Source organism: Babylonia areolata, chromosome 12 (assembly GCF_041734735.1).
Source record: "Babylonia areolata isolate BAREFJ2019XMU chromosome 12, ASM4173473v1, whole genome shotgun sequence".
Taxonomy (NCBI): domain Eukaryota; kingdom Metazoa; phylum Mollusca; class Gastropoda; order Neogastropoda; family Buccinidae; genus Babylonia; species Babylonia areolata.
In genome coordinates, this window is record NC_134887.1 from 22,915,044 (window position 1) to 22,928,871 (window position 13,828).

Consider the following 13,828-nt stretch of genomic DNA (forward strand, 5'->3'; position numbering starts at 1 on the left):
AGGGGAGGTTACCTACTTCTGGGAGGTTATCGGCCGTAGCTACTTTCGTTTTCTCTGCATAGGCGGATAGTAGTTTGCACAGGACAGGAATGTCAGACCCCTGCCGGAGTCTGCACTAGTGGGTCACGGTTAAGTATGTGTAATTAAATTGAAACTTTATCGAAATTTACCTTGCACCATTGGTTAGCGCGTGGTTTCATCTTTCCAGTGGTATGCACTATTAATAGGTTGACCGAGTTATATGACTGGCGAACGGAGAGTGAACAGAAGATGTGCAAACTTCGACCGGCTGGCCTTAGGCTGTGTGAGGCGCCGGCGACGTTGCGATCCGACTTTTCGCAATCATGTTTAACGCTCCATAACTTCTCATATATCGATCTTTCAAGCAAATCAACACAAGAAATGTGAAGATGAAGAGTCAAACTTTTTACTACATAATTTTTTATTATTAAATACATGTTTCTCACTGTAAAATTATTATGGAAAAATCGGCAGTTTTGTCAGTTTTGGTCACGCTTTCTCGGCCAGCTTGGCCTGTGGTCCTACCTAATGGCAGTGCATGCTGGTCAACATTACAGCATAACAGTGCACGTTGATCGATCTTACAGCACGACAGAGCATGCTGGTCAATATTACAACATGACAGTGATTTGGTCAACATTACAGCATGACAGTGATTTGGTCAACAGTGATTTGGTCAACATTACAGCATGACAGTGATTTGGTCAACATTACAGCATGACAGTGCATGCTGATCAACCTTAAAGTATGACAGTGTGTATGCTGGACAATCTGAAAAACTGGCATACACCAAAGTGAACCTGAAAATTCCAGTCAGTGATTCTTTTAAAACCAACAATTAACCAAATTATTCCCACAGTCATAGGATCCGGAGTTACATCCCTTCACTTCCAATTCTGATCACTGCAAATGAGTCTGCTCCATAGACAAAGAGGGTGGTGAAAGAAGTGGACAGACAGACAGGAGGGTCCCCACCTCCATGGCTTTCTGAGCCACATCAGGCATCATCTGCTGGTGGACCAGGGACACCAGGCTGGTGATAAGTTCCAAGGTGCTGCGCTGGATCTCATGACCAGGTTTCCCTTGATTCTGTGCACACACACACACACTTGTATACACATACATGTGCATAACAGACATACAACCACACACACACACACTCACTCAATTTGATGTAAGGTGAGAGATTGACTGGTTTTGTTTTGTCATACATACATACACTAAATTTTCATGACACACACACACATGAACACTCACTCACACAGATCCAAAACAACCATCAACTAAGACATCAGCAGTTTCAACTTAACTTCAAACACATTAGACAGAGGTGTGTGTGTGTATTTGTGTGTGTGTGTGTGTGTGTGTTTGTCCATGTGCCTGTGCAGCATTACGTGCAGCATGAGGTGTGGATCGGCGATGATCAGCTTCACCAGCCAAAGCAGGATGTACTTGTATGTGCTCAGAGTCTCATCTGGCCGTGACAGTTTCAGCGTTGTTGTCATTTTTGACAGCGTCTGAAAATATACGTTGCCAATGTAAGTGCACCACTCCCAATTATACTGGTTGCCTATTGATGATCTGTAATTAACAATTACCGATTTCTTAAATCAAACACTATTATCAACAAAGAAAAAGTCTACATTCAAATGATACTTTACCATTTCTGCCCATTCTAAATGAATATAACGTGATACATCTTATAAATACATACTTCTGAACAATGTAACATAATTGTATGCATGTTTGAGTGTTAGTGTTCTGTTCTTTTTTTAAATTTTTATTTAATTTTTTTTATTCATGCATATCAGTGTGTGTGTGTGTGTGTGTGAGTGTGTGCGTGCGCGCGTACATGCATGTGTGCATGTGTGTGTGTTTGTATATGTGGCTGCATGTATTCTTTAAGATGAAGAATATATATGAGTTATTCATTCATAATAATTATGGAACTTATTTATGCATCACTTAATCTTTGTTTTCTTTTCATATACCTTTAGATTTAGAAGGCATTGTGTGTGTGTGTGTACGTTATGTGTGTGTGTGTGTGTGTGTGTGTGTGTGTGTACACGCACAATAAAAATTGTTAGGCACTGTCAGGCATGCTTAGGTGGAACAAATGTTTAATAGGCTCAGACAGCATTACCCACTAATGGTTTCTCATAAAATGGGAAAGAGAAACTAATGTTTGTCCATTTATTTTCTGTCTCTACTGTGCCTACATTTCCCCCCCACTCTCTGCCTAGCCATCCATTCCTCAACACACACTCTGTTTTTGATCACGATTTTCACATTATCTGCTGTGAGTAAACTGAAAAACTAACTTACTTATACATAACACATAAACAAAATCATAAATTAGGTTTTTTATTAAGATGTTTACACTTCATGTTGAAGTTACAAGAAGTGGCCACTCTGTTGCAAATGTAATGACTGGCAGCATACGCATGCTGAACACTCTGAAAACAAAATAAACAAAATAAAATAAACAATCAGAAACCAAAATGTGTTGTAAAGGGAATGACAACAGCTAGCACAAAAACAGTGTAAAATTAACGATTAAATGCATTCATTTAAAAATCAAACACCTTTCTATTCTTTCCTGTAGGACAAACACAAAACAGACACTGGAAAGAAACATTACATGTCCTTGATTTGTAATCTTGCATGCCCACTCTCTATTCAAGGGGACAAGAAAACAAATAAATAAAAGAGAAACTAAAAGAGATCAACCATCTTCAGTTTAAAATAACTCATCAGTATACTGGCAACAAATTCCCCATGTTATACCACTACCATCAAAAAAAGTAAAACACATCAAACAGTGAAACAAACATAGCAAATCCTGGAAAACTACAGTGACATAACCCTGCAAAATGAATCAAAATGTAATGAAATGACTACAAGGGTCTGTTGTAAATCAGTTTCTTGAAAATAGTTTTCCTTGGATAAAGCTACAATGAATTATCTTTATTTGTTTCCTGGATGAATAAATGTGAATAAATAAACAGTCATAAACATGTAAGCAGCTCATGAAGTTCAGACACTGCGTCTTTTGAATTTACAGGATAAAAAGGATTTTTTTTAAAAAGGATTATATACTTTAAATAACTTGTAGCCCTGTCTGTGTCATGTCCCCATGTCTGAGGTAAAAATAAAAGTGTCAGGGCCTTCATTCACTACTCCCTCCACCATGTATCATCCGTGATGATGTGTGTTGTGACACCCAAACATGAATAAAATAATGAAAAGAAAACTAATGCGACTAAAAACAGTGGACAAATAATAATAACATAATAAGTAAAAGGGAGATAATATCCAATCTAGGGCATATCACATAAGAATAGCAACTTGACACTGGGGGTTGGCCCCTCATTACCAAAACATAAAATGAGCAGGATAACTAACCCAGAATGACCACTGTGCCCAGTCCCATAAAGTACAAACCCTACCAGGAGACATAACTCCCAAGTGAGAATACATGTGACAGTGCAAGAAAAGCCAACAATGCCTCTTCATGGAAAGTACTCCTCTGTACCTGGGGGAAAGGACAGCCTCTCAAACAAAAGGTACAGAAGACCTTCACTACACCAGTGGACTGAAGCTTCAAAAGTGGTGGATCAAGGAGCAGTGAACCAATGACCATGACACCAGTACACCTGACAAATGATGCCTTGATCCTGGAGGCTGTGCACACACCCTTCTGCAGAAAAACGCACCCTAAAACTCAGTAAAAGCTAATGAAAGCAAATTTTGTTGGGAGCATCAAACACAATCATTGTCAGCCTGATGGAAGGAGAGTTGTTCACATGTGAAGTGGATGTGTCCAACAGTTTCCAAAGTAACACTGCTCTGGCTGCCAAAAAAGACAGGCGAGTCATTGAAACAAAAGAGCCAGCAATAGCCCATCTAGTGAGGGAATGGTCTCTTGAAAGGCAGACTGCAAAAACTGAGGACCAAGCTAACCACAACACAAACCTTCTGAGGGACTTCAGGTCTCGTGAGACTAAAGCTAGCAAAAGGGTCAGGATAGTTGTGGTTCAATACACTTGGTTCTTCCCTCATGCAAAAAACTCATGTAATCACCATTCTGAAAATGTTAATGACTACTGTATGCTGCACAATGTAATATATATCTTTAACAAATTTACTGTGTGAAAGGTGTACAATGCATCCAGCACAGAGGACTGCAGAAACTGTGTTCTCGTCTTCTTAGAATGCTGTGTAGACAGCAAGAAAGTTCATGATGTTACTGTGAACTCACTGTAGGCCTTGAGAAAGGACAGAAAACCGCCAAGACTGGCAGGTCATAACATTCACTGTAAAGGGACGGTACCGGAGGTGTAAGCACTGAGTGATGTTACTTGGCACTTTCATTGTTAACCATTATACACCTAACTCGCCCAATGTCGGCTTGCAGTGTAACACCCGCCCCCGCCCAGTACCGTCGTCTAATCATGTGCTTACTATGGATGCAGTCCTTGTTTACATAAACGAGACTTGCACGAGATTCACAGCCTCGTTTTCGGCACTTCCTGCCATGCATTTTGCACTTTTCAGAGTCCGATTTGCTTGAATTTTGACAAAGTTGTGAATTTTTAAAGTTGCAAGATGAGTTTGATGATTGCTGAGAGTTTAAGCATAATCTGAATGCTGATTCTGAAGATGACTTTGAACCGTTTTAATGATTTTTGCATGAGAATCTTGTAAAAATCAAAAGTCTACATCCTCCACCTCTAGTCCCTCCTCTCCACAAAAAGGTACATTATTTTAAAATGCCTTATAGTCCAAACAAAATGTTTAACAGGAAATGAAAGCTTGAATTTCAGACCAACATGAGTTTCAACTTTTTTCCCCTTCTGCTGTAGAACTTTCCCCACAAGTTTACAAAAACACAAGACGAACAAAAGCCCAATACTACATTCCTCAATGGCAATTTTTCCTACTCAATTCGTATTCTGTAATCAATACCACCCACATATCCTCCTACACTGACAGAGAGCCTAGTTGCTGCAGGGTGTGAGGTGGACAGCACAACACCAACCTGCCCCAAGCATACACTGACAGATAGCAGAGTGCTGACACAAGAGGTGGCCAGAAGAAGCGTGCACCACCACCACAACACTTACCCCCGAACTGACCTTGGGGCAGTTGTGCGAGGAGAAACCCTGTGTCACCTTATTGACGGTGTCCGTGAACATGTTGCGCAGCTCCCCTGCCTTCCCATAGATCAAGCTGATGTCCGGCCACCACTCCAACCGCGGCTGAAACACAGACAGCGAGCTAGACACAATAACAACCAGCTGCACAAAACCCATTCCAAAACTGTTTTGTCCCGATTCTTCTGTCTCTTAAATCTTCTATCATTTGTCTGACAGAGGGATGCAACATAGTTGTCAACATACTGCCTTGCATATGAAGCAGTAATTCCAGTGCACCACTGCCACCACCAAGAACAAAAAACAATGTCATCACATGGATCAATGTTTGGATGAATCTTTATTGTCCTACCTGTATCAAGGTTGACGTGGAATAATTAATATTCAGAGCATTATATTGTTGTAATACAATGTACAAATTAAAATTTATATCTGCAATCCTTTGAATAATTTTTTTTTTTTTTTAAACCTTGAAAAAAAAGGAAGAAAACTATACCCTGAGAGTTTCACTCCAAAATCAGCAAAGTCTCATATTTCAGTCCGTGTCTCATTCAGTACAATATATCTAATACTTCATTACCATCAGATAATTCTTTTTGGTTGAAGTGTTGTGCTACAGTCTTTCTTGTTTCATTTACTTGAGGCTGTATTTATACCCCCCCCCGAAAACAAATTTATTTTCTGCTCAGTCAATATGGCGCAGTTTCAGTTTCAGTTTCAGTAGCTCAAGGAGGCGTCACTGCGTTCGGACAAAACCATATACGCTACACCACATCTGCCAAGCAGATGCCTGACCAGCAGCGTAACCCAACGCGCTTAGTCAGGCCTTGGGAAAAAAAAAAAAAAAAAAAAAAAAAAAAAAAACCACACACAACCACACACACAAAAAAAAAAAAAACAAAAAAAAAAAAAAAACAAAAAAAAAACGGGGGAATAAATAATAGATAAGCTTGCATAAATAAATAAATAAATAAATAAATAAATAATAATTATAATATAGAAAAAGGTAGTAGTAATAATATTAGTAATACTAATAAAATGATAATAATAAAACATAAATAAATAAATAGATAAGACAACAATGGTGATAAATAAGCAAATAAATGTAAAAAATGAAGACACACATTCACACATACACCCACACATGCATAACAGAAATGCACCAGACATGCAGTTTCACATATATGAAAGCACAGTCAAATACATATAAACGTACATGAGCTCCAACACACACACACACACACGCATTACCGTGCACCTCCTCTACCCCCCTCCTCCACACACTTATTTCTAGTCTAAGTATCGCAGCTTCCACGGCACACACACACACACACACAAACACAAACACACACTCACAGAGATGAACACTTACTTGTACAAGCACATATGAAAGCACAGTCAAATACATATAAACGTACATGAGCTCCAACACACACACACACACACACACACACATTACCTTGCACCTCCTCTACCCCCTCCTCCACACACTCATTTCTAGTCTACGTATCGCAGCTTCCACGGCACACACACACACACACAAACACACACTCACAGAGATGAACACTTACTTGTACAAGCACACACACATACGCCCATATCTCCCACCCCCAACTCCACACACGTACATACAAAGATATATATATATATATATATATATATATATATATATATATATATATATACACGTTCCAATATCCTGTTGCTCCCACAGTGTAGGCATGCATACACTCACATACCTCATCCTCTACCCCACCTCCCCCCGCACTCCCACCTCCCCTCACACACACACACACACACACACACACACACACGTACACATATCTCTCCTGACACTTGTGTACAGTTTCACTCTCGCGCATTCACAAACGCACTCAAAAGCACACATACACACAAACACACACAGCCGCCACTGACTGGCCGCAAGAGGGATGGGAAAAGATCTCTGATGCCAAGAACGTGGCGTCTAGTGTGTTGCTCGGTCTATTGTGTTTGGAAAGGCCCACAGAGACTCTGTTCCGTTTTGAAGAAATTTGCGCAATGTTGGTTTGGAAATGATGCCGATATTTGTTTGATTTGCAAAGCATCGTGCTCTACCTTTCATGTTAGATTTGCGGCCGCTCCCTCTCTCTGCTTCTATTTCTTTGAGGCGATCGATGGTGTGATGGCCTTGTACCTGTTCTTTTTGGTATTCTTTGACTTTTCTGAGGATTTCCGATTTTCCTAGATGTAGGCCGCTCGTTGGTGTTGCGTTACCAGCAAGTCTGTCAGCTCGCTCATTTCCCTTAACACCTGCATGTCCCGGGCAGTATGACCATGTGAGTTTTTTAATCTGAAAGTTGCGCATTGCGTTATGCCACTCTGGGCTTCCCATTCCGTTTTCAATTTTCTGTATGAGGTTCATTGAGTCGGTTAGAATCATGGCATGTTGGTTTCCGGGCGTATGGAAGGACGATAGCCACTGGAGGGCATGTGTCACAGCTTCAACTTCCATCGTTAGGCTGGAGGTTGTGACTTTGTAGGCAGCATTCTCTTCCCAAATTGTTTTTCCATTTTGTTTCGCAGTGAATCCCCAGCCAGACTGGTCTTTGGTGACTGAGCCATCTGTGTATATGATGATGTCCTCTTCTTTACTGTTTTCTTCTATAAGCAGCTTCACTTCCGCATCAGTTTTGCCCTCTGGCCATTCCCGACAATGTCTTCCTAGAGTGGGTGAAATGACTGTGTTGAATAGATGGTTGAGGTTTTCGGGGTTTTTCTCCCATTCTTTTGTTTCTTTCAGGTCTTGAAGTCGGCATACTAGCTGGATTGTGTCTTCTGCTTGCCCCATCCATGATCTTCCTCGTCCTAGACGGCTGCCTTTTGGTTCTTTGACTGCGTCATGCAGTGGGTTTTGAGGGTTTTCTAATGCTTTGAAGTAGGTCTTGACCTGTTCTAACTTGTTTCTGGCCTGCACTGAAGGAAGGTCAAGCAGGTATCGCATGGTTTCTGTGGGCGTGTCTTTTGTTGTTCCAAGGATCAGCCTCATAGCTTCATTTTGGACTCTTTCTAATTTTAGGAGGTTGCTTTGAGACGGTGTTGTTAGCCCAAGTCCGTAGTCGATCACACTGAGGACGAGTGATTGGTATAGCAGGAAGAGGTGGCGTTGTTCAATTCCTTTGGTTGCCATTGCTTTTAAGACTGAAAGGCCCTTTTTGCATTTGCAGTCCACATTTAACACATGAAAAGAAACAATATTTCACATTCAATAGAAATCAGTACCACCTTTTATGACAACAATTTATAACTAAGGCACATACAAAATGTGCAGATTGACAGTTAACATACCAGTGCATGAATCACAAAGATAATGTCAAAATGCATCAATGTCAATACCTGTAAGACCAGCTCCTAGTTTAGTTTAACTTGTCAGAAATGTGTATTACTGCATCACCATATTCTATCAATCTTCTGTAAAACCTAGAGAGAACACTGGAACACTGAACACTGAAATGTTTAATGTCATTAGTTGTGAAGCTCTAGAGAGGGAAAGAGAGAGAGAGAGAGAGAGAGAGAGAGAGAGAGAGAGAGCGCCCACCTGAGTGATAATCCTGTGGAGCGCGGTGACCAGCACCAGGTGGTACATAGGCGGGGAGTGGCTGTTGAGACACACCTTGAGAACATCATTGTTGTGCGGGGTAATGCGGAAACACGACACAAAGCAGTCAACGTACAGGTCCAGGTCCTGACCCACCAGACCCCAAACCTTGGAGAAGGTCTTGCTGTTGGGAGGGGGGTTGAACAGCAGTGTCTGGAGGCACAACACAGCACAGCTAGCCATCTCTTTCCTGAAGCCCTTGGTGTTTTCTATATACTATCACAATCAGTACGTTTCTGACACTATATCAGCCCCACCACTGTTTTGTTTTTCTCATATGAGCAAGGAATGAATTTGTAATTATGTGTGTGTGTGTGTGTGTGTGTGTGTGTGTTTGTGACTGTATGTGTGTGTGTGTGTGTATGAGTGAGCGTGTGGGACTGTCTGTGCACATATCTGCGAGATGATGTATATTTATCTGTTAGGAGCATTGTCTTGAGAATATGTATATTCAAACAGATCTGTGAATGAAATCAGGTATGTGAATGAGCAACTGTATCCATCTATAACTGCACCTACATAATATGGTTTCTACAGTGGTACACACAACTGTGTATTTGACTGGACATGTGTTTGATACTGCATAACTAATAATAATAATAATTATAGATAGTACTTATATGGTGCAAACTCCCCACATAATGGGCTCTAAGTTCCTCACACAAAACAAAACATAAACACCAGTGCATGATAACATATGTCTGCACATGAAAAAAACACACATATATGTGTATATGTACACAAAGACAATATCCAGATATGAACAATTAAACACACACATGTCATTTCAAACTTATCAGGTCACATTCAAACAAATAAAAAAGTAGGATATGTGGAATGAAAACATGAATGAAAGAGGTACCTTCAAGTCCTGTATGACAGACTGTACAAGTGTGAAGAGCACATTCAGACGGTCCTTGATGTTGATGTAGGTGGATGCTTTACACAGACGCACACATGTGACAGCAGCCCCTTCGGTCAGATTCTTGTTTCCACTGTGATGACTGGAAATGGCTTTCTTCACTTCATCGATGAATGATTTCTGTTAACATTAAACCCGTTTGCAAACCATCAAACTGAATTTCATAAGAGCCAGTCTATCTCACAGATAAGCAGATTTTCTGTATTGTTAACAGAGAAGAAGGTGTGTGTATCACCAATAATTTATGCAGATGTACTCTGTTGGTAATATAACTCTGACAGCTGTTTTCATTAACGCAATTTGTTATCTCATTATCACCACAGGAATCATGAGTCAATGTAAAAACAAAATCAATATCTTTGTGATCATTAATTCTTTGCGTAGTATACATGTGAACCAAACACTGGACTGTTCTGCACACCAGACTCATGTTGGCAGCACAGAGAATCCTACCAAATGAGTAAAGGCAAGGAGGAAATAAAGGCAACATTACCTTTTTGAGGTGCTGCTGTGAGCATGGCGCACCTGTATCAGCATTGTTTATCTCCTCCAGGATTTTCTGAAATACCAACCAATGGACAGAATTCATCTGTGACCATTTTAAAAATTTTTTTTTAATATCCTAAAAAATTTCACTGATCCAAAACATAGTTAATGGGTGTTATCAGTTTTCCTCTAAAGATTTCATCATTTTATCACACAGGCATTTTCTAACATTTTATTTTACGGGTAAGTGCCAAAGCCCAAGTAAAGTCTCCAACTCTTACCAAGTACTGTTCTCAAAGTGACACAGCTTTAACATGAAAGTAATAGAAGGTCATAAGAACATGCACTTAGTCTGCAAAACAAAACCAAAAAAAAACCACACACACAGATCAGCTATGCAAATTTAATCTGTCTGACACATTTATTCAAGTTTTTCACACATAAGCACTCAATAATCGCACACACACACACAAATATACACAAAATGAATGCATGAAAGACACACACACACACACACACCTACACACACATGGAGACACAATGCATGCATCAACCTCCCACACCTCCAGACACTTACAGGACAGAGTATAAGTAACATCATCTGCAGGGGCCACACTGATGCTCTTCTTCTGGAGCCTTCCACCAGGTTGTTGAAATGCTCAAACAGTTTGTCACAGCACTCTGAAACACCACCTCTGCCACATGACATCAGCACCGGCACTTACACAGCAAGCTTACTGCTCACAGCTGGCATCACTTTGCAGCACTTGATGCCAAAACTGACAATGCTCAACAACTTCTGCATACATCATTACCTTCCACAGTCAATTTAGGAGTGGGTTCCAGGGGGATGTGGTGGGTGGGGGTCAGGGCGGGGTTAACTGCTGAAAAAGATCTGTACTCTTCACTAGTCATTCTGATGTTCAGCATCCAGCTGTATCCACTTTCATAACCCAACTCTCAAACTAGTGACAAAACCATACAGAAAACGTGTTCTACCATACCTACTTCTATGTTTGTGATGAACATCTTATCAGCTTCACTGAGTCACTTTTTACCTCATTCTTCAAAGAAAACAAACTTCCACTAATGTTTGGAATGATTTTCAAATTACGGAAACCACCATAATAGAAAATGTTGTCTCATTTGTATTTCATTTTATCACAACAGATTTCTATGTGTGAAATTCGGGCTGCTCTCCCCAGGGAGAGCACGTCGCTATACTACAGCGCCACCCTTTTTTTTTTTTTTTTCCTGCGTGCAGTTTTATTTGTTTTTCCTATCGAAGTGGATTTTTCTACAGAATTTTGCCAGAAACAACACTTTTGTTGCCGTGGGTTCTTTTATGTGCGCTAAGTGCATGCTGCACACAGGACCTCAGTTTATTGTCTAATCTGAATGACTAGCGTCCAGACCACCACTCAAGGTCTAGTGGAGGGGAGAAAATATCGGCGGCTGAGCCGTGATTTGAACCAGCGAGCTCAGATTCTCTCGCTTCCTAGGCGGACGCGTTACCTCTAGGCCATCACTCCACATTACTCAAATAGAATGGCAACAAACTAAAACCATTGATTTAAGTTTGCCTCCTACCAGAGGTGAGTTCACCACTCCGTTTTTGCATGTTTTTTTTAACATACAGTTTTTCGTTTTTTTAAAAACATTTTTGTTTCTCATCTACATATCCAAAATGACAGATAAAAAATGGGTTACATGGATGAAACAACATTCATCTAAACTATCTATTATAGGCATCATTTCAGTATCTTAAAGGCCAAAGGAAAAAAATAAATCCATAGTTAGACCGACAGACTGAGATGTGTACACATACACATGTATGTGCACTGCACTGTACAAATCAGGCAAGACCAATCCATACCTCAATTCATTCAAACAGAAATAACTTAACAGTCAAGGACAATACCTTGCAGCTCATCATTTGGTCTCTTCTGCAGATCTGTGAACTCTGTTGGGTAATTGTCCATCCAGTTCCAGATTGCCTGCACACAAACATTGTGCCCCTGTATCAGCAAGCATCAGAGAAATACATTCCGTGTTAAATAATTAAGCAAGACAAATGAGAACCAACCACCAGAAAACATGTCAGAACTGAGGTGAAGCAGCTGACTACACACCCTGTGGTGACCTAGTGAAGGAGTGCCCAGCTGAGGCCATACTGGTTTCCGTTCACATATGGGACTGGGATTTTTACTCCCCGATCCACTGGACTTTGACTGGTGGTATGGGTGCTTGTCTTTCAAGAGATATGATGGAATCAAGGTCAAATGCACAGCACTAACTCAGCACATGTTAAAGAGCAGACAGCAATAGAAGAGTTGACCAGCATCAACAAGCTGGACGCAAACTGAGTCACAGTGCATATTCTTTGTCTAACATCATTTGGTCCAAACAACTGGATTTTGGAAAATGTTTTGGAATGATAAATTCATAATGGGCATAAAAGTTAATAAGCCATTCACAAAAATAACAGAAAGCAAACAACATCAACAAAATCACATATCCCAAGTAAGCAAACTGACTGGAATTTTTTCAATTACAACTTGTATGAAAATCTCTTGGCTACTGAACTGTATACCAGTAAAAACTGGATTCTGGATTTTCAGTCCAGTCAACAACTAAACCACACAATAAGGTGACTTCAATGTATCACACACACAACTGAAACTTTCCAACACCTCCATCTTCCCCTTACACTAACAGGACACACATGTTATGATTTTAAATCTCTTCCATGTACCAGACTTCACGAACTGTCACAAACCAGACCTAACACAAATGACATCAAACAGTACTGACATCACTTCCACTGTCACAAAGCAGACAGGACACAGTGACATGGAGCAGTGCTGTCACAAAGCAGACAGAACAAAGTGACATGGAGCAGTGCTGTCAAAGCAGACAGGACACAGTGACATGGAGCAGTGCTGTCACAAAGCAGACAGGAAACAGTGACATGGAGCAGTGCTGTCACAAAGCAGACAGGACACAATGACATCCAGCAGTGCTGTCACAAAGCAGACAGGACACAGTGACATGGAGCAGTGCTGTCACAAAGCAGACAGAACACAGTGACATCCAGCAGTGCTGTCACAAAGCAGACAGAACACAGTGACATCCAGCAGTGCTGTCACAAAGCAGACAGAACACAGTGACATGGAGCAGTGCTGTCACAAAGCAGACAGGACACAGTGACATGGAGCAGTGCTGTCACAAAGCAGACAGAACACAGTGACATGGAGCAGTGCTGTCACAAAGCAGACAGGACACAGTGACATGGAACAGTGCTGTCACAAAGCAGACAGGACACAGTGACATGGAGCAGTGCTGTCACAAAGCAGACAGGACACAGTGACATGGAGCAGTGCTGTCACAAAGCAGACAGAACACAGTGACATGGAGCAGTGCTGTCACAAAGCAGACAGAACACAGTGACATGGAGCAGTGCTGTCACAAAGCAGACAGAACACAGTGACATCCAGCAGTGCTGTCACAAAGCAGACAGAACACAGTGACATGGAGCAGTGCTGTCACAAAGCAGACAGAACACAGTGACATGGAGCAGTGCTGTCACAAAGCAGACAGGACACA

The 13,828-nt window shown here is 40.9% G+C and overlaps 1 protein-coding gene across 12 annotated transcripts in view; it reads right to left on the minus strand.

The window, feature by feature from the left end:
• LOC143288455 (neurofibromin-like) overlaps nucleotides 1–13,828 on the minus strand; it is a 278,699-nt gene that overhangs the window by 229,149 nt on the left and 35,722 nt on the right. For 10 of the 12 annotated variants that reach the window (XM_076596958.1, XM_076596968.1, XM_076596963.1 and 7 more), the window contains exons 8-15: nucleotides 12,144–12,219; nucleotides 10,800–10,903; nucleotides 10,230–10,295; nucleotides 9,677–9,856; nucleotides 8,755–8,967; nucleotides 5,148–5,282; nucleotides 1,416–1,538; nucleotides 997–1,110 (exon numbers count right to left, since the gene is read on the minus strand). In XM_076596958.1, coding sequence (XP_076453073.1) covers nucleotides 997–1,110; nucleotides 1,416–1,538; nucleotides 5,148–5,282; nucleotides 8,755–8,967; nucleotides 9,677–9,856; nucleotides 10,230–10,295; nucleotides 10,800–10,903; nucleotides 12,144–12,219 — 1,011 coding nt within the window. Of the gene's footprint in view, nucleotides 1–996; nucleotides 1,111–1,415; nucleotides 1,539–2,401; nucleotides 2,478–5,147; nucleotides 5,283–8,754; nucleotides 8,968–9,676; nucleotides 9,857–10,229; nucleotides 10,296–10,799; nucleotides 10,904–12,143; nucleotides 12,220–13,828 lie in introns of those variants that run through there. The other 2 variants (XM_076596964.1, XM_076596967.1) reach the window with 2 other exon arrangements.